At 38.7% G+C, this 26,985-nt stretch overlaps 1 protein-coding gene across 6 annotated transcripts in view; it reads right to left on the bottom strand.

The window, feature by feature from the left end:
* The window catches only part of TRIM37 (tripartite motif containing 37), a 124,185-nt gene that overhangs the window by 92,425 nt on the left and 4,775 nt on the right, over window positions 1-26,985 (bottom strand). For all 6 annotated transcript variants that reach the window (XM_050764660.1, XM_050764663.1, XM_050764658.1 and 3 more), the window contains 6 exons: window positions 15,724-15,764; window positions 13,131-13,247; window positions 8,500-8,587; window positions 5,611-5,733; window positions 4,274-4,397; window positions 221-288 (listed from right to left, as the gene is read on the bottom strand). In XM_050764660.1, the coding sequence (XP_050620617.1) occupies window positions 221-288; window positions 4,274-4,397; window positions 5,611-5,733; window positions 8,500-8,587; window positions 13,131-13,247; window positions 15,724-15,764 (561 nt within the window). The remainder of the gene's footprint in view (window positions 1-220; window positions 289-4,273; window positions 4,398-5,610; window positions 5,734-8,499; window positions 8,588-13,130; window positions 13,248-15,723; window positions 15,765-26,985) is intronic.

The raw sequence follows: 26,985 nt of genomic DNA, 5'->3' as shown, positions 1-26,985 counted from the left end.
ACAAAGCAGAATATAGTTCTAATGCGGTTCCCAAACATGAAGAAAAAACTTGAGAAGAATCAGCTGATTCCTATTTCATAAAAATCTCCATTATAACACAAAGATCAACAGATCTTTTGATCTCAAACAGATAATCTCTGTCAAAAAAAAAAACAAAACTTTTATAGTATACAGAGAAAAAAGGATAAAGACTATTTCATTACATTTAATATTTCATCACCTGGTGCTCCACCTCCTGAAGAAGGGATTCCAAAAGTTCTGTTTCTTGGGTTAGAGATGTCTTCTGACCTGATTAAAAATAGTGAATCATCAACACTTGGGCTCATTACTGGTTTAAGAATGAAATTAACTTCCAATAAACATATTTAATAACAAGAAATACACTTCAAGTAAGCAAAAATTCCTCATTACAGCTACCCTAAAAATTCTCATTCAACTTTCAGAGGTTGAATATTATAGTAGCCTTGAAAATGGAACTTCAGAACCAATTCTAATTAGTTTTAGAGAAGATTATCACTTAGACTGAATTTATCTAAGAAATGAAATGTGCAATGACAATATAGTTTACGCAAAAAATTTACTTTTCTAGATTTTCATATTCCCTTGGGAAGAAGCAATAACATGAATTTCATTCAGTCAGTTATTCTGAAATAATTTTTCACCAAATTTAACTGTGGCTTAACAGAGAATACAAAGTGGGCCAGAGTTTTAGGTTAAATGTCAGCAAAAGGTCTGTCCTGTGAATATACAAGGACCTGTTTAAAAAAAAAAAATTCCCAGAGAGGTGAATAATCTCAAAGAGTTGGAGACAGAAAAGGATAAACAAATTATTATTGCCGGGGGTCAGTGGCTCATGCCTGTAATCCCAGCACTTTGGGAGGCCAAAGCAAGAGGATACTTGAGCCTAGGTATTTGAGACCAGCCTAGGCAACATGGTAAGACTCAGTCCCTACAAAAAAAATTAAAATTAGCCAAGAGTGGCGGTGCATGCCTGCAGTCCCAGTTACTCAAGAGGCTGAGGCATGAGAATCGCTTGAATCCAGGTGGTCAAGGCTGCATGTAGTCATGCAGTGAGCCTTGATCGCACCACTGCAGTCCTGCCTGGGCAACAGAGTGAGACCCTGTCTCAAATTACAAACAAAAAAATTATCATTACATAAATTATCATTACAGAAAAGGAAGAAAATGCTTTACATGTTTTTAAACAAAAAGAAGATAGGTATGCTTACCAAATCAGGCCATTTTCTTTATAAACCCAAAATTTGAAAAACTGGAAGTATATCCATGAGGATAGCAAAAGTTTTATCAATCTTTTTATCAATCTGTTGTGTTATTTGATAAGAAAAAACATTTAACAGGTAGAACTTTTATTTTATTTATTTTTTGAGATGGGGTTTCACTCTTGTTGCCCAGGCTGGAATGCAATGGCGCCAACTCAGCTCACCGCAACCTCCGCCCCTCGGGTTCAAGTGATTCTCCTGCCTCAGCCTCCTGAGTAGCTGAGATTACAGGCATGTGCCACCATGACCGGTTAATTTTGTATTTTTAGTAGAGACGGGGTTTCTCCATGTTGGTCAGGCTGATCTCGAACTCCCAACCCGAGAATGATCTGCCTGCCTCGACCTCCCAAAGTGCTGGGATTACAGGCATGAGCCAAGGAGCCCGGACTTTATTTATTTTTTGAGACAGGGTCTGATTCTGTCACCCAGGCTGGATTGTAGTGGCGCGATCTTGGCTCACTGCAACCTCCATCTCTCAGGCTCAAGTGAGCTTCCCACCTCAGCCTCCCGAGTAGCTGGACTACAGGAGCATGCTATCGCACCTCGCTAATTTTTCTTCTTCTTTTTTTTTTTTTTTTTTGGTAGAGATGGGGTTTCGCCACATTGCCCAGGCTGGTCTTGAACCCCTGGGCTCAAGAGATCCACCTGCCTCAGCCTAGAACTTTTATTTTTGAAATAAAACTCAGAATTTCTAGATTGCAAAAAGAGTTAAAATAAAGTATTAGCTAGAATCTAGTATTATCAGACATAAATTCTACTATCTCCACATCCCACAATCCTAAAACATTAGCCTATGGACCACATTACAGTACATAATTAAACTTAAAAATGAGGGGCAGAGGCCAGGGGTGGTGGCTCACGCCTGTAATCCTAGCACTCTGGGAGGCCAAGGCAGGCGGATCACAAGGTCAGGAGTTTGAGACCAGCCTGGCCAATATAGTAAAATCCTGCCTCTACTAAAAATACAAAAATTAGCAGGGTGTGGTGGCATGTGCCTGTAGTTCCAGCTACTTGGGAGGCTGAAGCAGAAGAATCGCTTGAACCTGGGAAGCAGAGGTTGCAGTGAGCTGAGATCTTGCCACTGCACTCTAGCCTGGGCAACAGAGTGAGACTCCGTCTCAAAAAAAAAAAAAAATTAGTGGCAGAGGCCAGGTGTGGTGGCTCACACTTGTAATCCCAGCACTTTGGGAAGTGGGGGCAGGTGGATCACTTCAGGTCAGGAGTTCAAGACCAGCCTGGCCAACATGGTGAAACCCCCATCTCTACTAAAAATAAAAAAAATTAGCCAGGGGTAGTGGCACGTGCCTGTAGTCCCAGCTACTCGGGAGGCTGAGGCAGGAGAATTGCTTGAACCCGGGAGGCGGAGGTTGCAGTGAGCTGAGATAGTGCCACTGCACTCCAGCCCGGATGACAGAGCGAGACTCCGTCTCAATAATAATAATACTAATACTACTAATAATAAATTAGTGGCAGATATTACGGTATGAATTAAAAATCTGAGGCTTATGAGACTATTCTAAAGATATACTAACCCTGAAAATATCCTTCTCCCCACCTCTTATCCTTAGAAAGAATCCTATTTAATCATAAAAGCTATCTTGGAAATCACAAATTATAATTTTTCATAATGAAAAATAATTTGAAAGCCACAAAAGCAAGGCAAGTTCAGTTACTGTAAAGGGAAGTTATTTCACGGAGTTATACAGGTAGCAAAATTAATAAACTTATGAGATCTGTACTGTGGTATTATTTAGCTTTTAGTTGATTCAATTAAATAAATGAAGCAATGAACAAATTCACTCAAGAAAAACAACACCATATGCAAATGTGTATCTAGCTACTACTGAAGATTACATCAACATTCAAGATCCCCTCAATTTTAAAGTCCTAATATGTATCAACATCCAGCACTCTACATGGCTTAATGAACTTAAAGGGATCTCAAATATTATCTAAAGTTCTGAAAAACTAAGATCACCTACATGTATGACTGCAACTGAGGACCTAAGCACAATTACGATTTTCATTTACATGAAATCTTTAAGTGGCATTGTGACCAGTATAATCAATACCTACAGGTTTTGTCTAATTGCCTGGTCTGTGGGAAAAAAACTAAAAATCAGATATTAAATAGTATAGTATTATAATAGAAAAGCAATTTATGAAATGATATACAAATATACAAACTCAAAGATATTTACATCTCGTTTTTTAAATGTTAAAAATAAAATGGATAAAATCATTATTTTGGATGACACAAAGACATGGCTAAACTCTTCGGAGAATCAAGACAGCCAAAAAAAAAATTCTTTGTTCACACCTTATTTAAAGTATATATATTTCACTTTGGACTATGCTAAAAAAAATGCAAAGCTGGTTTCAGTCAGCAAAACACTGGAAAGACTAAGATCACCAAAACAAATCAAACAAAACAAACTATAGCATTGGATCAAATTTTTACTTAAATTTTAAGTTTAATACCAGGCTCCACAATCAAAGAAGAATGAAGGAATCTTTGAAAAGCAAAAGATCACCAATAAATATAATTAAACATATGTAAAATGAACCCTACTAGAAATCAAAAGCTGAGACTTTAAATCTCTAAGAAAAAACTGGCAGGGGATGACGCTGGTATTTACAAATGTCAGTTTCTTCATCCTCAATGAAAACGGATGGAAAGGATATGGAACATTAGTAGAAGGAATTCTGTTAGATTTGGAGAAAAAGCTACCTAACAATAATGCCCAGTGGCCATTAGGATTTTCATCCAAATGGCTATGAAAACTTGGATTTTCATCCAAATGGCTATGAAAACTTTTATCTCCTACCATTTCTAAATACAAGTCAAACATTTATCTGTCTAAACTTTAACAACATGGAGCTGCTTAAAATCTCAAGATTCCTTACTAGGATCACCACCCTTCCTCTTCAAAGACTGAATCTCAAAGAAGCTGAAAGCACCAGGTACTCCAACAGCATACAAAAACACTTACCCATCAGTGTTATAAGTTTATTCTTCAGCTGTGTGTCTAACCGTGCAATCATCATCTCCACTGCATTCCTAATTTCCCGAACACGCTCATCTTTTGCATTTCTTACAGCTTCTACGTTCCTTTCCTAGAAGATAAACAGGTAAGAATAATTTTAAGGGGGTAGATTTTAAAAACAGAAGCACCACATTATAATATTGCCTAGAATAGATAATAGGAAAAAGGTAGAGGAAGGTCAAATGGAAATGACCCAACTCGCTTATATTTCAAAACGGCAGACATGCAATCAAAAACACAAATTTTCCGCATAAAGAATGTTATAAATGATCACTTGGTTCTTGATTCCTAAAGGGGTAAAACAAAGAAGGCATGTTTTTAATTTAGCATATGGTCCACAAACTTCACTTTAAGTTAGGAAATGGTCCATAAACCTCACTTATGACTGTCATTCTGCCAACTTGAAACAAAATGTATTCTAAAAATATGCTTAGTATTTCATTCTTTGGGGCTTATCACACTTTTTCACAGAAATAACATTATAAATAGCCCACTAAAGCTGTTTGACCTATACAATATCTAAAGAGTAATGTTAAATATTACACTTTCAACTCTGTGGAGTTCTAAATCAGGACATCACAAATAGTTCATTCCTTAGCAAAAGAAACTCACCCAAAAGCTGGAGATCCAAAGAGTGTATAACTTAATGAATGACTGTAAAAGTCAATATTGATTCTGTTTAGAAGTCAATTATTAGGGCCAGGCACAGTGGCTCACGCCTGTAATCCTAGCACTTTGGGAGGCCAAGGCAGGTGGATCATGAGGTCAGGAGTTTGAAACCAGCCTGGCCAATATGGTGAAACCCTGTCTCTACTAAAAATACAAAAATTAGCCAGGCATGGTGGCAGGTACCTGTAATCCCAGCCAATGGGGAGGGTGAGGCAGAAGAATCACTTGAGCCCGGGAGGTGGAGGTTGCAGTGAGCTGAGATCTTGCCACTGCACTCCAGCCTGGGGGACAAGAGTGAAACTCCGTCTCAAAAAAAAGAAAAAATAAGTTAATTAATGACTCTGTAACAAATGGACTTTTTAATTTCACTGATTTTCTAATTCTGCATAGGTGGTAATTCTCTGACTCCAACTGCTTCCTTACAAGCCAGGGGTTTTGTATGGAAATTTCTCAGATACTCTGAAATTTATGGGATTTGACTATAGGTACAGCCTATCAAATTTACAAATCTTGAAAATCTTGATTTCAACATCTGATTAACTTATATTATATAAATATATTATTATACATTACAGATTAAAAACAAAATAATTATATTTTAGTAGTAGTCTTACCACTTCTTGAACTAAGCTGATCAGTTCCATGAGACGCCGACGAAGTTTGGCTACCTCTTCATTCACTTTAGTGACATGTTGCTCATAAATTTCTGCCAAAGGTTTAAAGGTATGTCCGCCATGCTATTTAAATTAGAGTAGCTTTAGAATACTTTCACATATCTCATCTGCATTTACATTCCTGTGTAACACTCTATGGACACTAATAAACTGGTAAATATTTCAAATGAACTTTATCTTACTAGCTAATTAATTTTGTTGAAGCAGGCCAGTGCCTGCTTAAAATCACTTAGTCCATGCAGGAACTCTTTCAACATTGTACATAAAGGGCTTTAGCAAAATACTCATTTAACTAGAAATTAACTTACTAAAAAGAACCAAAATCTTTAGCCACAGCCCAAATCATCTGCTACAACCTTATCAGTCACTCACTCTTCTCTAAGGCAACACTAGTTTTCTTCCACGTCCTCAAACTTCTTTACACCAGGACTTTACAAAAATTACTCCCTCTTATTAAAAAATAATTCTCAGCTGGGGGGAGTGGCTCATGCCTATAATCCTGGTACTTTGGGAGGCCAAGGAGGGCAGATCGCTTGAACCAAGGAATTCAATACTGGCCTGGCCAACATGGCGAAAACACGTCTCTACTGAAATACAAAAAGTAGCCACGGATGGTGGCACACACCTGTAATCTCAGCTACTCAAGAGGCTGAGACATGAGAATTGCTTGAACCTGGGAGGCAGAGCTTACAGTGAGCTGTGATCGGGTCACTGTACTCCAGCCCAGGTGACAGAGAGAGACTTTGTACCAAAAAATTATAATAATTTTTTAAAAATAAAAACCAAAAATAATAATAATGCCAGGCACAGTGGCTCATGCCTGCAATACTAGCAATTTGGGAGGTTGAGGCGGGTGGATCACCTGAGGTCAGGAGTTCGAGATCAGCCTGGCCAATATAGTGAAACCCCATCTCTACTAAAAAATATAAAAATTAGCTGGGCATGGTGGCACACGCCTGTAATCCCAGCTACTCAGGAGGCTGAGGCTGGAGAACCACTTGAACCCAGAAGGCGGAGGTTGGAGTGAGCTGAGATCATGCCACTGCACTCCAGCCTGGGTGACAGAGTGAGACTCTATCTCGAAAAAACAAAACAAAGCAAATAATAATAATTCTCCATCTTCCCTCTCCCATCTTAGTTTGTCTTAATCCTACTCATCCTTTGCAGCTCAGATTTACAGGATCAGCTGCTATAGTTATGCATCCTCATCAGCTCTCTGTATTTATTCCTCCAATTTATCACACCAATTAAATATGTAATTAATTGTTTGATATGTTCATCACCAAATCCCTAGTCTTTACCACAGGTGAATGAATTAGAAAGATGCTTGAAGAAAAAGCCCAGGATACAAAATTAACAAAAGCAATGAACCCATTTTCCATCCCACAGAATTACTACAGAGATAGAAGGCTAGTTCTGTAGTAACCTCACAAATTCAGTTGCATTCAACTCAAAGAACAATTTTTATAGCTAACTACCTAAAAATAATTTTGATTGGTAACCAGAATTATTAAATTTTTAATATAAGAAGCCTCCTATAAGTTCTTACTAGAATTGTCTTATTTAGCCAAAGTATCCCATTATTGTCTCCAAAAAAGATGCAATTTTTACATGTTCACTTTAAGTATAGAAAAAAAGTCTGTACTTATTATCTTACAAAACCTATGTATTTAAAGTATTAAATGTAAGAACTTCTTAATTTTTTCTAGTCAGCGCATTAATATTCAAATTCTAACAGAAAGCTCTCTGAATTGAGCTCTACTCAACCAATCTGGCCTTTCACTTTCTAGGTAAAACATACTGACTGATGTCCACAGAATGATCAATTCTCATGGGAACTCTAGATAACTACCCACTTCCATTTCCCCCATCACTTATTTTTCCTCACTGAGAATCTATTGTATTTATTCTCAACCTATTTAGGCCAATTGTACTTAATATTGTAAGGAGATCATTTAATTAAGTATTCAGAGGCCAGGCACGGTGGCTCACGCCTGTAATCCCAGCACTTTGGGGGGCTGAGGCAGGTGGATCACCCGAGGTCGGGAGTTCAAGACCAGCCTGACCAACATGGAGAAACCCTGTCTCTACTGAAAATACAAAATTAGCCAGGCGTGGTGGTGGCGCATGCCTGTAATCCCAGCTACTAGGGAGGCTGAGGCAGGAGAATCACTTGAACCCGGGAGGCAGAGGTTGCGGTGAGCCGAGATCCCACCATTGCACTCCAGCCTCAGCAATGAGTGCAAAATTTTTTCTCAAGAAAAAAAAGTATTCAGTAAACAACAGAACATGACTTTAAAATAAAAAAGCTGCTTCTAAGAAAACTAACTTCAATGCTTCAAGCTCAATAATGGCAGACTGTCTTTAAAAACTGCTCTTGAATTCAATTGGAAAAAAGAATCTAAAAAACAGAAAATAATTATAAGATCTAGATATGTGTACTCAATGTTGTTTCACAAGTGTCTAAGTTCTTGCTCCATTTTAAAGGAACTAAAATTGGAAACCCTGGCCAGTACATCGATCAACTGACCTCTAATGAAAAAAGTGACCTGGATCCTACAACAAAAAGATTTGCAAATGAATAGAGGATATGTTGCATAGGTGTTAGAGGTTAAAATATTTATGTAAGGGGCCCATGTCCTACATTAAACCGCACAAACAAGATTCTCTAGAATAAAAGTATGATACCTTTAATAAAGCATCTATAAAGCAGATGCATTTTAATTTTCATTCTACGAGAGCATAATGACACTATTTTCTATCTGAATAAGTATTTCAGTGCCTTCTAGTCTCTAACTAAAAAAAAAATACTGAATTTGTTCTGCTCACCATTCCTCCCCAAAGTGCACACTGATGGCAGATACACTTCTTACAAGTCCAGCAAAATACACTAAGTTTTTCATGGTGATTTTCACATCTATACATTATGAAAAGAAAATAAAGTTATAAATTAAATAAAATTGGAACATTATCACCTCCACAAACTCTTAAGCTTGAGCAAACAGGTCAATTTTAAATGATTACGTCTCAAGAAACACAGTATAAAATGTACTCCATGGCTTCTGTAAAGTAAGCTAAAGAAGTTTATGTGGACAATTTTTTTAAAGTACTGTTTTCATTGATCTGGACTTTATAATCACATGCAAAATACAGATTTGCTTCTTAAAGACATCATATATATTGCATCATTTCCAAGCAGCACTACAGATGGTAAATTCTATTGTACTACTACATTCTGGGCATGTGCTTAATAATATTGATTATGCATTTATACCTACATGAGCATGCACAAGTACTTTTCCTACATGTGGTCAATGATAACAATAATCAAGACACATGATTAACTGCACGAGTTAATACTAGACCCTCCTGGAAAATGAACAACTCAATTTTAAACTTTCTTTTAAACTGGATATTCACATGGAAAACAATAAAGTTAGACTCTGTTATGGATTGACTATGTCCCCCCTCAAATTCATAGGGTAAAGCCTTAACCCCCAGTGTGAATGTATTAGCAGACAGAACCTTTAAGAAAGTAATTAAGGTTAAGTAAGGATCATAAGGGCAGGACCCAAATCCAACAGCACTGGTGTCCTTTATAAGAGGAGGAGACACCAGGCGTGCACATGCACATAGCAAAGATCATGTGAGGACAGAGCTAGGTGGTGGCCATCTATAAGTCAAGGAGAAAGGGAGGCCTCACCAGAAACCAACACTACCAGCATTTAATCTGGGACTTAACACCTATCAGAACTGTGAGAAAATAAATTTCTATTGTTTAAGCTACTCAGCAGTATTGTTATGGAAGACCTAGCAGACTAGCACAGACCCTTACTTTACACCATATACACAAACAGACTACAGGCCGGTGTGGTGGTGGCTCATGCCTGTAATCCCAGCACTTTGGGAGGCAAAGGCGGATGGATCACTTGAGGCCAGGAGTTTGAGACCAGCCTGGCCAAAATAGTGAAAACGCCTTCTCTACTAGAAACACAAAAAATTAGCTAGGCGTGGTGGTACACGCCTGTAATCCCAGCTACTCAAAAGGCTGAGGCACGAGAATCACTTGAACCTGGGAGGCAGAGGTTGCAGTGAGCTGATAATCACACCACTGCACTCCAGCCTGGGCAACAGAGCAAGACTTTGCCTCAAAAAAAAAAAAAAAAAAAAAAAAAAAAAAGAGAGAGAGAGAAGAATGAAGGTTTAATATCCAGAATATATAAATAACACCTATAATTCAACAAATAAATTTTTAAAACTCCCATTTAAACATGAGCAAAAGATCTCCAGTAAGCATATGAAAAGGTGCTCATCACTACTAATCATTACAGAAATGTGAATCCTAACCTCATACCATAGTAGGATGGTTGCTATAAAAAAACAAAAAAAAAAGCAAGTGTTGGCCAGGATGTGGAGAAACTGGAATCCTTGTGCACTGTTGGTGGGACTGTAAAATGGTACAGTCACTATGGAAAACAGTATGGAGATTCCTTAAAAACTTAAATTAAAAATAGAATTACCATGCGATCTAGCAATGCTACTTCTGATTACATAACCAAAAGAACTGAAAGTAGAGTCTCAAAGACATGAACATCCATGTTCATAGCAACATTATTCACTACAGCCCAAAGGTGGAAGCAACGCCATTTTCACTGACAGATGAATGGATAAACAAAATGTGACATATACATACAATATAATATTACTCAGCCTTAAAAAGGTAGGAAATTTTGACACATGGATAAACCTTGAGGACATTATGCTAAGTAAAATAAACCAGTTACAAAAAGATAGGTACTGTACGGTTTTACTTATATGCGGTATCCAGAGTACTCAAACTGATAGAAACAGAAAGTATGATGGTGGCTGCCAGGGGCTGGTGGGAAGAGGGAATGGGGAGTGGTTTAATGGGTACAGTTTCAGATTTGCAAGTTTAAAAAGTTTTGGAGATTGGTTGAACATGTGAACATGCTTAACATAACTGAATTGTACATTTAAAAATGATTGCCGGGCGTGGTGGCTCACACCTGTAATCCCAGCACTTTGGGAGGCCAAGGCGGGCGGATAACAAGGTCAGGAGATCGAGATCATCCTGGCAAACACGGTGAAATCCCGTCTCTACTAAAAATACAAAAAATTAGCTGGGCGCGGTGGCGGGCGCCTGTAGTCCCAGCTACTCAGGAGGCTGAGGCAGGAGAATGGCGTGAACCCGGGAGGCGGAGCTTACAGTGAGCTGAGATCGCGCCACTGCACTCCAGCCTGGGTGACAGAGCGAGACTCCGTCTCAAAAAAAAAAAAAAAAAATGATTAAGATGGTAATTTTATGTGTATTTTACCATAATTAAAATGTTTTAAGTATTCTATTGTTTATAAAGTAGATACACTCTTGCAATTTTTTTTTTTTTGAGACGGAGTCTAGCTCTGTCATCCAGGCTGGAATGCAGTGGCGTGATCTTGGCCCACTACAACCTACACTTTCTGGGTTCAAGCAATTCTTGCTGCCTCAGCCTCCCAAGTAGTTGGGATTACAGGCGCCCACCACCACGCTCAGCTAATTTTTGTATTCTTAGTACAGACAGGGTTTCACCATGTTGGCCAGGCTGGTCTTGAACTCCTGACCTTAGGTGATCCACCTGCCTCGGCCTCCCAAAGCGCTGGGATTACAAGCATGAGCCACTGCGCCTGACCCACTCACGCATTTTTAAAAAAGCATTTCATTGATGAAGGACACCGATCTTAGAGAAAATACTTACATAGGTTTATATTTTATATTTCTAATTCATAAGTAATCAGAGTATCAAATGGGAAATTAATAAAGGTTAGAAAAAATATATCAGATACTGTTTGGAAGCTCACATAGCAAGACTTCCAAAATACCAAATTTATAATATAGCTTTTACAATATAGAAAATTTGCCAAAACTCCTCTTAATCAACAGCCTGTATTCACCTGCAAAAAGGGGAGGCCAGTAGGCATCAAACAGCAAATAAGAAAGACTAGCAGGTTAGCAAACTGTAGCAGTCCATTCCTTTTGAGAGGCTCTAATAGAACAGGCCCAACAAGAGGTAAAGGGTCTTTCCAAATAGTAATACCCACCACTTCAGAGGAAAAACACCTAAGTGTTCACCTAAGAAATGTGTTATTATATAGAAAAGAAATTAAATAACTATTTTTGGTGAGACCTCCACAATGCTACAAATGACAGAATTCCTTAAAAGTCCAGTTAAACCCGAATAGCAGCTTTTTAGTTTTAGTTTTAGTTTTTTTTGGGGGGAGACGGAGTCTTGCTCTGTCACCCAGGCTGGAGTGCAATGACACCATCTCAGCTCACTGCAACCTATGCCTCCTGGGCTCAAGTGATTCTCCTGCCTCAGCCTGCCAAGTAGCTGGGATTACAGGTGTCCACCACCACACCCAGCTAATTTTTGTATTTTTAGTAGGGACGGGGTTCTCCACATTGGCTAGGCTGGTCTTGAACTCCTGACCACAGGTAATCCACCCGTCTCGGCTTCCCAAAGTGCTGGGATTATAGGCATGAGCCACCACACCCGCCCGAATAATAGGTTTTAATTCTAATTATGCATCAGAATATGGTGTTATACTACCATATACTACCATAATTAAGCCTCTTTTTCTTTTTCTTTTTTTAAGAGATGGGGGTCTTGCTATGTTACCTAAGCCATCCTCTAGGCTCAAGAGATCCTCCTGCCTGAGCCTCCCAAGTAGCTGAGACTATAGGTGCACACCACCATGCCCTGTTCTCTTATTTCTATGGTTCTAGTTCCTCAGTATAATGAAGAAACAGATAAAATTTTTTCTAATGACCTGTGAGGTTTCAACCTCTTGCTTTACCATGTTGTGACTCTACAGAAAGTGACCAGGTTTTATTTCTAAACATTCAAGGGTCCTGGACTCTCACCTAATTCAAGTTATTTTACTATTGCTGGACAGTGAAGCCTTACAATTAACCATGTTGTAGCTTCTTCATCTATAAAAACAAATCACTGCCACATCATTCTTTCCTTTCTTTATCTGCTCCCCATAACAACTCTCCAGATATGTTCAAAATTCTTCAATCATGGAACATAAGACCATTTATTCACTCTTGTCCCTCAAATGACTTAACACAGTATTATCACTGTGTCCCCATTAAGCAGTTAACAGAAATTATGTCTCATTTACCTCTGTATGCCTATCATCTAGCAAAGCACTTTCTGTATGGGGGGAGGAGAGGGCAAGGGGTGTCTGTGTATATACATGGCATGAAATAACCGCTGTTAAATAAACATAATAAGAATATGTTACTTAACAGCAACAGCACATGATTGAAAGAATTAAAAACTTAAGAAATTTAACACTACTTATTCATAAATAACTAAATGGCAACTACCAATATAGTGTCATTAAACAACACAAAGGCAAAATCCATTCCATATTGAACAAAGAAATTGAGGACATACTTGTCCTTTTCATTTTCTTCATGTTTGGTGAGACTGCAGAGTTGAAGAGTATCAAGCTGTTGTGTTACTTCTTCTGCCCAACGACAATTTACTAGTTCTCGTAGCTGGAGTGGAGCACTGGGGAGAAAATCCATACACATACACTAATTCATGAATTTCAGATTATTTTATAAAATAAACACATTTCTCAAAATAGAGAGCACAATAATACTCATACCATAACACTATTTTTTTTTAAGAGATACAGTTTCACTCTATGACCCAGGGTGGAATGCAGCAGCATGCATGATCATGGTTCACTGCAGCCTTGACCTCCCGGGCTCAAGCGATCCTCCTGCCTCAGCCTCCTGAGTGGCTGGGACTACAGCAGCACACCATCAAATCCAGGTAATTTTAAAATTTTTTGTAAAGACAGGGACCTCGCTATATTTCCCAGGCTGGTCTTGAACTCCTGGCCTCCAGTGATCCTCCCAAAGTACTGGGATTACAGGTATGAGCCACTACCTGGCCCCATAACACTATTAAAACTAAAAAAAAAGAAAAAAGAAAAAGACACAATGAAAAATACTCTTTCCAACTTATTTTCACCATATTAACACGTCATTTACAAAAACAAACAAAAAAACTAAACAAAAACATATGATTCAGAATATGGACTGAATTCTCAACTTCTGAGTCTAATGTTGGCATGGTGGCTCATGCCTGTAATCCCAACACTTTGGGAGGCTGAGGCAGGTAGATTGCTTGAACCGAGGTGTTCGAGACCAGCCTGGACAACATGATGAAACCCTGTCTCTACAAATAATTAGCCAAGCGTCGTGGCATGTGCCTATAGTCCCAGCTACCCATGAAGCTGAGGTAGGAGGACCACCTGAGCCAGGGAGATTGAGGATGCAGTGAGCCAAGATTGCGCCATTGCACCCCAGCCTGGAGAAAGAGTGAGACTCCATTTCAAAAATAAATAACTAAATAAAATTTCATCATATAGCCACACTAGACACATTTCAAGTGATCAACAACCACACGTAGCTAGTGGCTACCATACCGGACAGTGTAGACATAGAACACTTTCATCATTATAAAAAGTTCTACTTGACAGTGCTGGTCTTATAAGATAATATAAGAAAGGTGGGACTGGGCACACTGGTTCACACCTACAATCCTAGCACTTTGGGAGGTCAAGGTGGTAGGATCCCCTTGAGCCCAGGAAGTCAAGACCAGTTTGGCAAAAACAGTGACATCTCATCTCTACAAAAAATAAACGAAATTAGCTTGGCATGGTAGCACACACCAGTGGTCCCAGTTAGGAGGCAGGTTGACGTAGGAGGATCACCTGAGCCCAGGAGGTCGAGGCTGCAGTGAGCTGAGATCGCGCCACTGCACTCCAGCCTGGACGACAGAGTGAGACCTTGTCTCAAAAAAATAAAAAGTAAAGAAAAGTGAATACAAAACGAAAAAATGGGCAACAGATGGCACTCCAGCATTATTTTTTGAAACCAAAAGTAGAGATAACCTAAATGTCTCTCAATATGGGGATAAATAAATCAAGGTATAGTCATAACATTGATTAGTCACTTTTAAAAAAAATGACTTATATATACATACAATCAAGAAAAGATACCTACCATATTTTACATGAAAAAGCAAACTGCAAAACAATATTATATCATTGGTACATTTTAAGAAAAAGCATATGGGAATCACATACGCATATATTTAAATATAGGCACAATTATACTGGATTAGGGCATTACAAAATACATGCACAAAAAATAGTCTAGAAGAATAGATACCAAATCCAACAATTTCTTTTGCAAGTGTTATTAAGTGAGAAGACAGGGCAGGGAGTATCAGAATCAGAAGCCTTTTTATTTTATATTTATCTCTACCATATGGATTTTTTTTTTTTTTTTTTGAGACAGACTCTCGCTCTGTCACTCAGGCTGGAGTACAATGGCGCGACGTTGGCTCAAGTGCAGCAGTGCGATCTCAGCTCACTCCAACCTCCACCTCCTAGGTTCAAGCGATTCTCATGTTTCAGCCTCCTGAGTAGCTGGGACTATAGGTGCGTGCCACCATGCCCGGCTAATTTTTGTATTTTTAGTAGAGACAAGGTTTCACTATGTTGGCCAGGCTGGTCTTGAATTCCCGACCTCAGGTTATCCAGCCACCTTGGCCTCCCAAAGTGCTGGGATTACAGGTGTGAGCCACTGTGCCCGGCCAAACTATCTGGATTTTTTAAACCAGAAACATTAAAATTTTTTGCTTAATTATAAAAGATAAGTTATGGCCTAACTATCTGGATTTTTTAACCAGAAACATGAAAAATTTGTTGCTTAATTATGAAAGGTAAATTAAGAACTTACACAAGTATTTTCTAAGAGTGGCAGAGTACAACATAGTAAACATAATTTTAAGTCACATGAATTAGTCCCTGCGTTTCTTTTTCTAGTCAGATTGCTTATTTCTACTCAACTGTCTTCAAGAAGAAGAGAAATGGGCTGACTGCAGGAAAACTGCCTTTATGAATCCCAAGGCACATTCTGACCTTACTATTTTCCAAATTCACAAATAATCATAGCGAAACACTTACCGGCAATGAGGACATTGAGCTCTCTGCTCTGTCAGCCAGCGCTAAGGGGTCAAAAGATTAGATTTTGATTAGAAAACACCATTACTTTATTTATATATATATATATAAAATAATACAAATCTAATGAGTTTTAAGCACTGTCTAGTGCTTAATTTTAGAGATACTTACAGAAATAATAGGCAATCTACTGTCTCCTTCACACTATCATCCTCATAGGGATAAACTTTTAAAGGGACAGAACTCAGTGCAAAATAGCTGTTAAAAGGCTACTCTCATGCAGGAAAAGGAATGATTCCAGGACTAGCTGATTCTCACAGGGAATGTGTATATAATCTTACTATTGTCTTATAATAATGACTGTCTCCTTTGCACTAAAAAATAAACCATAGTGATGATTTATTTCTATCTAGTTTACTACTGAATTTAGTTTTTGAAAAGCTAATTCAAAAAAAGGGAAGCTAATTCTGAGTTACATACATTATAGACATGTAAATTAAACCTAAAAAAATGAATAAGCAATAGAGCACAACTTTTAAGCCTTAAAACAGTTTCAGGCCGGGCGCGGTGGCTCAAGCCTGTAATCCCAGCACTTTGGGAGGCCGAGACGGGCGGATCACGAGGCCAGGAGATCGAGAGACGATCCCGGCTAACACGGTGAAACCCCGTCTCTACTAAAAAATACAAAAAAACTAGCCGGGCGAGGTGGCGGGCGCCTGTAGTCCCAGCTACTCGGGAGGCTGAGGCAGGAGAACGGCGTAAACCCGGGAGGCGGAGCTTGCAGTGAGCCGAGATCCGGCCACTGCACTCCAGCCTGGGTGACAGAGCAAGACTCAGTCTCAAAAAAAAAAAAAAAAAAAAAAAAAAAAAAAAAAAAAAAAAAAAACAGTTTCATAGGGCCAGGCGTGGTGTCTCATGCCTGTAATCCCAGCACTTTGGGCGGCCAAGGTGGGCAGATCACCTGAGGTCAGCAGATGGAAACCAGCCTGGCCAACATGGTGAAACCCTGTCTCTACTAAAAATACAAAAATTAGCCAGGAATGGTGGCAGGCGCCTGTAATCCCAGCTACTCGGGAGGCTGAGGCAGAAGAATCGCTTGAACCAGGGAGGCGGAGGTTGCAGTGAGCTGAGATCCTGCCACTGCATGCTAGCCTGGGCGACAGAGCAAGACTCTGTCTCAAAACAAAACAAAACAAAACAAAAAGGTTTCATAGTTCAGTAATTGAAGCTTCTAGATATCTTGGTTTCCTCATAATTACAAAAAGGTTTTAGAAGAGAATAATGTCTCTACTAAACCAAAAATTATGTTAATAATTTATTAGGAAACTGAGAGCAATCTTATACCATATGGAAGGAGATGTTAAGATTTTCTGACTAGTTTTCAGGAAACAACAGGTTTATAATAAAACAAAAAACTTTATGTTTTAGTTGTCTGATAAATAGGTTCAGAGGTAAATAACTATGATCCCACACCAACGTACTCCCAATATCTGTTATTTATCTCTTTCTACTTTTTAAAATGAACATGAGCTTTAACTTGATGCCAAATAATTAATTTAGAAATAAAATTCCCAAGGAAACCTTAAAGGACAGTAAAAGACTTAAAATGAAAGGAAGCAAGGTACTTCAGAGCAAAGAAAATAAAGCTGAAAGAAAAAGCATACAGAGCACACCTGTAATCCCAGCACTTTGGGAGGCTGAGGCGGGCAGATCATGAGGTCAGGAGTTCGAGACCAGCCTGGCCAACATAGTGAAATCTTGTCTCTACTAAAAATACAAATTTAGCCAGGTGTGGTGGTGTGAACCTGTAGCCCCAGCTACTCGGGAAGCTGAGGCAGGAGAATTGCTTGAACCAGGAGGTAGAGGCTGCAGGGTGCCGAGATCGCGCCACTGCACTGTACAGCCTGGGTGACAGAGCGTGACTCTGTCTCAAAAAATAAAAATAAAAATAAAAATAAAGTAAAAATCCTACGGAAAAGGATTCCTCCATTCTTAATAACCTTGAACATTATTATTACCTTGGTCTCTAGGCAAAAACGAAATTTGGGTCAGGTTTCTGCCCCTGAAACAATGACATGACCATGCCACTGTTCTGTTAAAGTCATAGCTCCTCTCCAGAACCGGTCTCATGAACTCCTCTCCAGAACTGGCCCTATGACCCAGCAAGGTTATATCTTTACATGTTTCCTCTCTCTGCCTAAGATATTCTTCAAAACCTTTCTTCATCTGGGTTACTCCTACTCATTGTTTAGATTTCAGTTCATAAGCTGCTTTCTCCAAAAAGCATTCCCTGACACTCTGCAGACTATTTTAGATACAATTGCCATGCTCTACCACTATACTTCCCCCTTCAGAAACTTTATTATGACGATTTATTTGTTGATCTTCTTTGTCCTGCTAGATTATAAACCTTAACAAAGACTGGGACTATGATAGGGAGTAACCAGATCATATGTTTAAATGTCCCCCTCCCTCCCAGTCAAAACAGGCTTATTGCTGTACTATATAACACTGTTGACATATATGTGCTTGGCCCTCCCTCCATGTCCTGTCTCTGGATCATGGAAATGTCACTGGATCATGTCCATAAAATTTCCTGCCTTTCCCAGGCTCACTGAGCTTTACATTCTCTGAATATTTGTGGCATATTTATCTTGTATTTCACAATCTAATTTATTTATTTATTTTTTGAGACAGAGTCTCACTCCCTCACCCAGGCTCAAGTGCAGTAGTGCCATCTCAACTCACTGCAACCTCTGCCTCCCAGGTTCAAGCAATTCTCGTGCCTCAGCCTCCCGAGTAGCTGGGATTACAGGCATGCATCACCGCACCCAGATGGTTTCTGCATTTTTATTAGAGACAGGGTTTTCCTACGTTGGCTAGGCTGGTCTCCAGCTCTGACCTCAAGTGATCCGCCCACCTGAGCCTCGCAAAGTGCTGGGATTACAGGCATACATGCATGAGATTACTCAGTCTCCACAATCTAATTTAATTACAAAATAAATATGACAATGTTAATACTCTGAGAAAAACAATGTTTCTTTCAAACCAAAACCAACCAACCAGTGATACAATATTAATGCATAATGTTAAATATGTTTAGAGCATTCCCCCCATTCAATTTAAAAATTATAAACATAAAATAAAATAAAATTTAAAAATTATTTTCTCTCCATTATTAAACTGGAAGAATCACAATCTTTAGATCTGTGTCTGATTCCCAGCTCTGGCACTTATGGACCACATGACATTGGACAAGTGACTGAGCTCGTCTCCTCATATGCAACAAGAGAATCAACATACCTACCCTGCAAAACTGCTGTAACGGTTAGAGAAGCTGTTAGTAATAAATACTAAGTATATAAGATAATCTTAAAAAAAAATGGCTGCTAACATTTATAGTTCAATTACTACTGGATGTGAGGAATAAGGACGATTAAGGTGAACTAGGTTTTTGGATAAAAAATTGGGTTCCTGACTGGAAAAGAAACAGATTTGGCATGGAAAAAAAAAAAAAAAAAAAACACCTCTTATAGAGGTAATATATTTGAAATGCATACTACAAGTCCAAACGAGGGTAGTTAGATACTAGAGGCAGGGAAAAGGCCAGGACTGAAAAGATAAAGTTGTGAAGTATAAGTCTAGAGGTAGTGTTAAAAGTCATGGACCAGTCGAATATGGTGGCTCACACCTTTAATCCTAGCACTTTGGCAGGCCAAGGTGGGAGGATTGCTTAAGGCCAGGAGGTCCAGACCAGTCTAGGTCACACAGCAAGATACCATCTCTACAATAAACTTAAAAATTAACCAGGTATGGTGCGCATGCCTGTAGTCCCAGCTATTCCTCAGGAGACTGAGGTGGGAGGATCAATTGAATCCAGAGGTCGGGGCTGCAGTGAGCCATGATCATGCCACTGTCTCTAGCCTGGATAACAGAGCAAGACTCAGTCTCTTAAAAAAAAAAAAAAAAAAAATCCATAGACCATGAAGTTACTAGGAAGATGGTATAGCTATTATGGCAAAAATACCAAAGAAGATAATGTTTCAAGAAAAACAGATAAAGTAATTTGTGCTGAATGCTCTGAGAAGGAAAGATAAGGCCAACGAAATGTTCATTGGATTTAGCAAAATTGAGTCTATACCTTGCAGGAGCTATGTGAGTAGCTATGTGAGGGAACTAAAATCAAGTTAGAATGGGCTGAAGGGTAAGTAGACAGCGAGGTTGCAGAGATATGGAGTGGAAAACACTCATTTAAATAGTTTTAGCTATAAGAGAAAACAGGCAGTAAATAGGAAATTTGTTAACAAAGAACCTTTATTCCCAAATAGCTCAAAATTGCAAGGAAACTAGGAGGCAGATCACAGAGGATCTCAGATGCCTTGTGAAAGCATACAAAATTTCCTACATCCCCTGATGTATTGTTTGAGGCAAACTATATATACATACAAAAACATGCTAAATACTGTCTGGGTTTTTTATTTTTGAGACAAGTCACACTCTGTCGCTCAGGCAGGAGTGCAGTGGCCCAAACACAACTCACTGCAGCCTCAACTTCTTGGTCTCAAGAGGTCCTCCCACCCGACCCTCAGAAGTAGCTGGGGCTACAGATGTGCCCATTACATCCAGCTAATTTTTTAATTTTTGCAGAGATGGGATCCTGCCATGTTGCTCAGGCTGGTCTTGAAGTCCTGGGCTCAAACAATCCTCTGCCTTTGGCCTCCCAAAGTGCTGGGACTACAGGGATGAGCCACGGCGCCCAACCTAAAATAGTTTCTTACAAACATCTACACCACTAAACTACAACCAAAGTCCATTTCTTACGGTGTGTCTACCAGAGAAAGGGAAAAGCAGTCCCTTTGTTCATTTCCAAAAACTTGTAAGAATGAGTAATTATCATAAAGATTGTATATATTAATTATCTAGTATACAGAACTAAATAAGCCAGATGGTAAATAAAATTACTGTTAGTGTAACAGCAGACCAAAAAGAGAGAGTTTTAAAAAAAACATCAGCCGGGCGTGGTGGCTCACGCCTGTAATCCCAACACTTTGGGAGGCTGAGGTGGGTGGATCACCTGGGGTCTGGAGTTCGAGACCAGCCTGGGCAACATGGTGAAACCCCATCTCTACTAAAAATATAAAAATTAGTCGGGCATGGTGGTGGGTGCCTGCAATCCCAGCTACTCAGGAGGCTGAGGCAGGACAATCGCTTGAACCCGGGAGGCGGAGGTTATAGTGAGCCAAGACTGTGCCACTCCACTACAGCCTGGGTGACAGTGAGACTCTGTCTCAAAAAAAAAAAAAAAAAATCAACTTTGTTACAGAAAACAAGCTCTTTGAGAAACATTAATTATAGCAATCATTAAAAATCTTAGATCATGGGTTCATGATTGATTAAATACTACTTCCAACACCTAATCCTGCATTTGAAATTAATTTAAAATATAAATATTTATCAAATTCCTTCCATTTCTTCAGAATATACTCAGAGATAATCACTATTGACATGCACCGTGTATCCTCATTCATAATGCTATGTGAAAAATTTTAATGTATATGTATTGCTCTGGGAGTTTAAGACATTTACTAGAGAAATTGTGCTAGGGAAATCCTCAACAAAATCCTAATAAAACTAATTCAACAGAATATTTAAAAGATTATACACTGTGGCCAAGTGGGATTTATTCCTAGAATACAAAGATGGTTCAACTGTAAAAATCATTCAATGTGATAAACCACTTCATGGAAAACTCCCACTATGATCATCTCAATTATGCAGAAAAGGCATCTGACAAAATCCAATATCCTTTCATGACAAAAATACTCAATAGACAGAAATAGAAGGGAACTTCCTCAACTTGATAAAGGCCATATATAAAAACTCATAAAAATCATAGTCAACGATTCAAAGGCTTTAACTCTTCCCCTTAAGATCAGGAAAAATTCCCCTTAAGATCAAGAAAAAGACAAGGATGCCAGCTTTTACAATCTCTATTCAACATAATACAGGTACTAAAAATTCCAGCCATAGTACTTAGGCAAAATAAAGAAATAAAAAGTATCTTAATTAAAAAAGAAGTGAAATTATCTTTTTGCAGATGACATGATCTTATCTGTAAAAATCCCTAAAGAGTCCACAAAATATTGTTAAAGCTAATAAATGCGGCAGTTACAGGATACAAAATAAACACACAAAAAACACTGGCATTTCTATAAGCTTGCAATGAACAATCAAAAAAGGAAATTAAGAAAATAACACATTTGCAACAGCATCAAAAAGAATAAAATGCTTAGGAAAAAAACGAACCAAGAATTTGAAAGACATACACGGAGGCTGACTGTGGTGGCTCACACCTATAATCCCAGCACTGGGAGGCCAAGACAAGAGGATTGCTTGAACCCAGGTAGTTGAGGCTGCAGTGAGCCATGATCACATCACTGCACTCCAGCCTGGGTGACAGCGAGATACCGTCTCAAAAAAATAAAAAAGAAAAAGAAAGAAAGACTTATACATGCAAAACTACAATACACTGCTGAAAGAAGTTAGGGAAGTCCTAAATAAATGGAAAGACACCCATGTTCAAGGATCATAAGATTTAATATTTTTAGGACAGCAATATTACTCAAAGGCATGTACAGAATCAATGTAATCCCTACTAAAACTCCAATGGTGCTTTTTTATATTGGTAGAAAACTGCATTTAAAATTCACATGGAATCTCAAGGGATGCCAAATAGCTAAAACTACCTTAAAAAAGAAAAAGTTGGAGGACTCACACTAATTTCAAAACTTACTACAAAGCTACAGTAATCAAAGCAGTGTGGTACTACCATAAGAACAGAAATAGAGACTAACAGAACAGAATACAGAGGTAGAAATAAACACAAATATTTTATGATTCCATTTATATGAGGTACTTAGAATAGTCAGTGTAAAGATAGAAGGTAGAATAGTGGTTAAAGGGGCTAGAGGGAAGAGAATAATGAGAATTTATTGTTTATCAAGTACAGAGTTTCAGTTTGGGATGATGAAAAGGTACTAAAGATGGATAGCGGTGATGGCTGCACAACAATGTGAATGTACTTAATGCCACTAAACTGTACTCTTAAAAATACAGTTAAAATCGTAAATTTGACTGAGCCAAGTGGCTCACATCTGTAATCCTAGCACTTGGGAGGCCAAGGCAGGCAGATCACTTGAGTCCAGGAGTTTGAGGCCAACTTGGTCAACAAAGTAAAACCCTGTCTCTACAAAAAATAAAAAAATTAACCAGGCACAATGGCACACGTTTGTGGTCCCAGCTACTCAAGAGTGTGAAGCAGGCCAACTGCTCAAGCCCAAGAGATTGAGGCTGCAGTGAGCCATGACTGTGTCACTGCGCTCCAACGTGGGTAACAGAGTGAGACACTGTCTCATTTAAAAAAAAAAAAAAAAAAAAGGCTAATCTTACATTAGGTATATTTTACCACAATTTAAAAAAATAATAAAGTTAAACAGAACACCATATGATCTAGCAATTTCACTCCTAGATATATATTCAAAAGAAATGAAAGCAGGAACTCAAACAGATAATTGTTAACAACAGAACTATTAACAATACCCAAAAGGTGAAAACAACCCAAGTGTGTATCAAGAGATAAAAATGGATAAATAGGCTGGGCACAGTGGCTCAATGCCTGTAATCTCAGCACTTTGAGAGGTCAAGGAGGGTGGATCACAGGTCAAGAGATCAACACCATCCTGGCCAACATGGTGAAACCCCAACTCTACTAAAAACACAAAAATTAGCTGGGTGTGGTGGCACGCGCCTGTAGTCCCAGCTACTCAGGAGGCTGAGGCCAGAGACTCGCTTGAACCTGGGAGGCGGAGGGTGCAGTGAGCCGAGATCACGTCACTGCACTCCAGTTCCAGCCTGGCGACAGAGCAAGACTCTGTCTGGAAAAAAAAAAAAAAAGGATAAACGAAAGGTGGTATATAGTCATGTGTCACATAAAGATGTATGGGTAAATGATGGACCGCATATACTACAGTAGTCTCATAAGATTAGAATGGAGCTGCCCTACATAGGTGTACTATTTTTTTATCTTTTATACTGTATTTTTAAAATACTTTTCCTATGTTTACTTATGTTTATTTTCTTTTTTCTTTTTTTTTAATGGGTACGGACTTTGTTTGGGGTGATGAAAGGTTTTGGAAACAGTGATATGGTTATACAACATCATGGATGTAATTAAAGACACTGAACTGTACCCTTAAATATGGGTAAAATGGAAATTTTGTTATATTTATTTAGCATAAAACGGGGGGCACTGAACAGACCCCTTACCAAAGACAACATATGGATGGTAAATAACTCCTGGAAAAGATGCTAACATCATCACTCAACAGAGAAACGCTAACTAAAACAAGGAGATACCTCTAAGAATGGCTACATACCCCGAGAATGGCTAAAATTCACAAAACCAAACATACCAACTGCTAGCATTAATGTGGAGGAATTGGAACTCTCATTCACTGCTGGTGAGAATGTAAAATTATAAAACTATTTCCTTTTTTTTCTTTGAGACAAGAGTTTTGCTCTTGTTGCCCAGGCTGGAGTACAATGGCACGATCTCGGCTCACTGCAACCTCCACCTTCCAGATTAAAGAGATTCTCCTGCCTCAGTCTCCCGAGTAGCTGGGATTAACAGGCACGCACCACCACGCCTGGCTAATTTTCTATTTTTATTAGAGACGGGGTTTTCCATGTTGGTCAAGCTGGTCTCGAACTCTCGAATTCAGGTGATCCGCCCGCTTTGGTCTCCCAATCCTTTTTTAATTTAACCTTCATCCCTCTTCTCCTCTCCCTCTTTTGAAGTCCCTGGTGTCTAGCATTTCCCCCTTTATGTCCACGTATGCTTATTGTTTAGCTCTCAGATACAAGTATTTTAGAAGATAGCTGGGCAATTTTCAAAATGTTAAACACACATCTACCATATAATCTCTATCCATTCCATTCCTAATTATTTACCCAAGAGAAAAGAAAGCTTCTTGTACACGAATGTCGCAGCAATTTTCATTGTAATAGCAAAAACTGTAAACATGCCATATGTTCATCAATAGGTGAATGCATAAACAAATTGTGGTAAATACATATAATGGAATACTACTTAGCAATAAAAAGGAATACTACTGATACACACAGTATTTTTGCTGAGTGAAAAAAGCCAGATCCCTAAGAGTACATATTGTATGATTTTCATTTGTGTAAAATTCCAGAGCATGCAAACTTATCTTTTTCCTCTTTTTCCATCCCCCCTATCTCTGAAGCAAACCTATCTATTGTGACAGAAAACAGATCAGTGGTTGCCTGGGGACAAGGTAAGTAGAGGGAGGAATTACCAAGAGGCACAAGGAAAGTTTTGGGGATGACAGATACATTCACTAACTTGGCTGCAGTGATAGTCTCACAAGAGGATATATATGTCAAAACTGTACACTTGGCCAGGCGCAGTGACTCACATCTATAATCCTAGCACTTTGGGAGGCTGAGGTGGGTAGATTACCTGAGGTCAGGAGTTTGAGACCAACCTGACCAACATGGTAAAACCCTGTTTCTGCTAAAAATACAAAATTAGCCAGGCATGGTGATGCATGCCTATAATCCCAGCTGCTTGGAAGGCTGAGGCAGGAGAATCACTTGAACCCAGGAGACGGAGGTTGCAGTGAGGGGAGATCGCATCATTGCATTCCAGGCTGGGCAACAAGAGCGAAAAAACAGCTCAAAAAAAAATAAAAAAAAGAACAAAACAAATAAAAAACTGTACACTTTAAACATGTGTAGTTTATTGTATGTCAATTATACCTAATAAAAAATGACTGGCTTGAAAACAAGTAGGCAAGCAATTAATATTTGCCGAATGAATGAACAAATGATCAGTGCATTCAGGAACCAAGACAGCCCTAGAAAGAAAGGTCAGAATCAGATCTGGACGGTCTGAACACAAGGCTAACATTCTTGGACTTTATCCTTTATGTAATAAATTTCTGAGGCTTCTGGGAAAAAAAGACACCAATGAAAAATATTAATATAGCAGCAGGACAGAAAATGGACTGGAGATAAGAAAAGACTCAAACCTGAGAGATCAGATAGAAAGTAATTAAATAATCTAAGCATGAGGTAACCAATGTTCATACTTCTCTATTAGCACGCTAATGATAAAAATAGAAAGGTAAGACAAATATAAGTGAAACCGGGAGATAATAACTAATTGCACTTAAAAATCATTGGTATAGGCCAGGCGCGGTGGCTCATGCCAGTAATTCCAGCACTTTGGGAGGCCAAGGAGGGCAGATCAGTTGAGGTCAGGAGTTCAAGACCAGCCTGGGCAACACAGTGAAACCCCATCTCTACAAAAAAAAAATATATATATATATATATACACACACACACACACACACACACACACACACACACACACACACACAAATAGCTGGGCATGGTGGAGTGCACCTACACTCCCAGCAACTCGAGAGTCTGAGGCAGGAGAATCGCTTGAACCTGGGAGGCGGAGGTTGCAGTGACCCGAGATCACGCCACTGCACTTTAGCCTGGGCAACAGAGCGAGACTCCATCTCAAAAAAATAAAAATAGAAAATAAAAAAATCACTGGTATAAAGTTTCCAGTTTGACTGGCAGAACAGAACAAAAAGTATGAACTTAGAGTTGGTTTGAGAAAATAACACGAATAATTTGATCTTCAACAAAGTTCAAGATGCTAGAAGGACAACAAGACAAGACATCCACAAGTTAGTGCTGAAGGAATAGATTTAGGAGCCATGCAGAGAGATGATAGCTAAAGCTGCTAAAGTAAATCAAATTTCCCAAAGTAGATGAACACTCCCAGAAACCTCAGAGTAGAGAATGAAGCAACAAGATCTTAAGAAATTAAGAAATAAATGCATTTAAGGGGCAGGAGGAAGAAGATGTAACAATGAAAAAATACAGAATCAATGAGGCATAAGGTAACAACCAAACACCATAAGCATATGGGACCTTCATCAAAAAAATCAGCCCAGATCCAGATTCTACCACTTAATTAACTATAGTAATGGAGGCCAATTACTTAATTTCTCTAGCATCACTTTCACTGTTTATTAAAACATAGGTAAGTGTTAATGTGTATTAGTTGCTATTTTAACAACTAAATACCTTACAAATAAGTAGATACAGTATTTTATAATTTCTTAATTACTTCTTAGCTTATCTCATTTAATGCCACAACCA

This window comes from Macaca thibetana, chromosome 16, assembly GCF_024542745.1.
Source record: "Macaca thibetana thibetana isolate TM-01 chromosome 16, ASM2454274v1, whole genome shotgun sequence".
Lineage (NCBI taxonomy): Eukaryota > Metazoa > Chordata > Mammalia > Primates > Cercopithecidae > Macaca > Macaca thibetana.
This window is presented reverse-complemented; position numbering and strand designations above follow the sequence as displayed.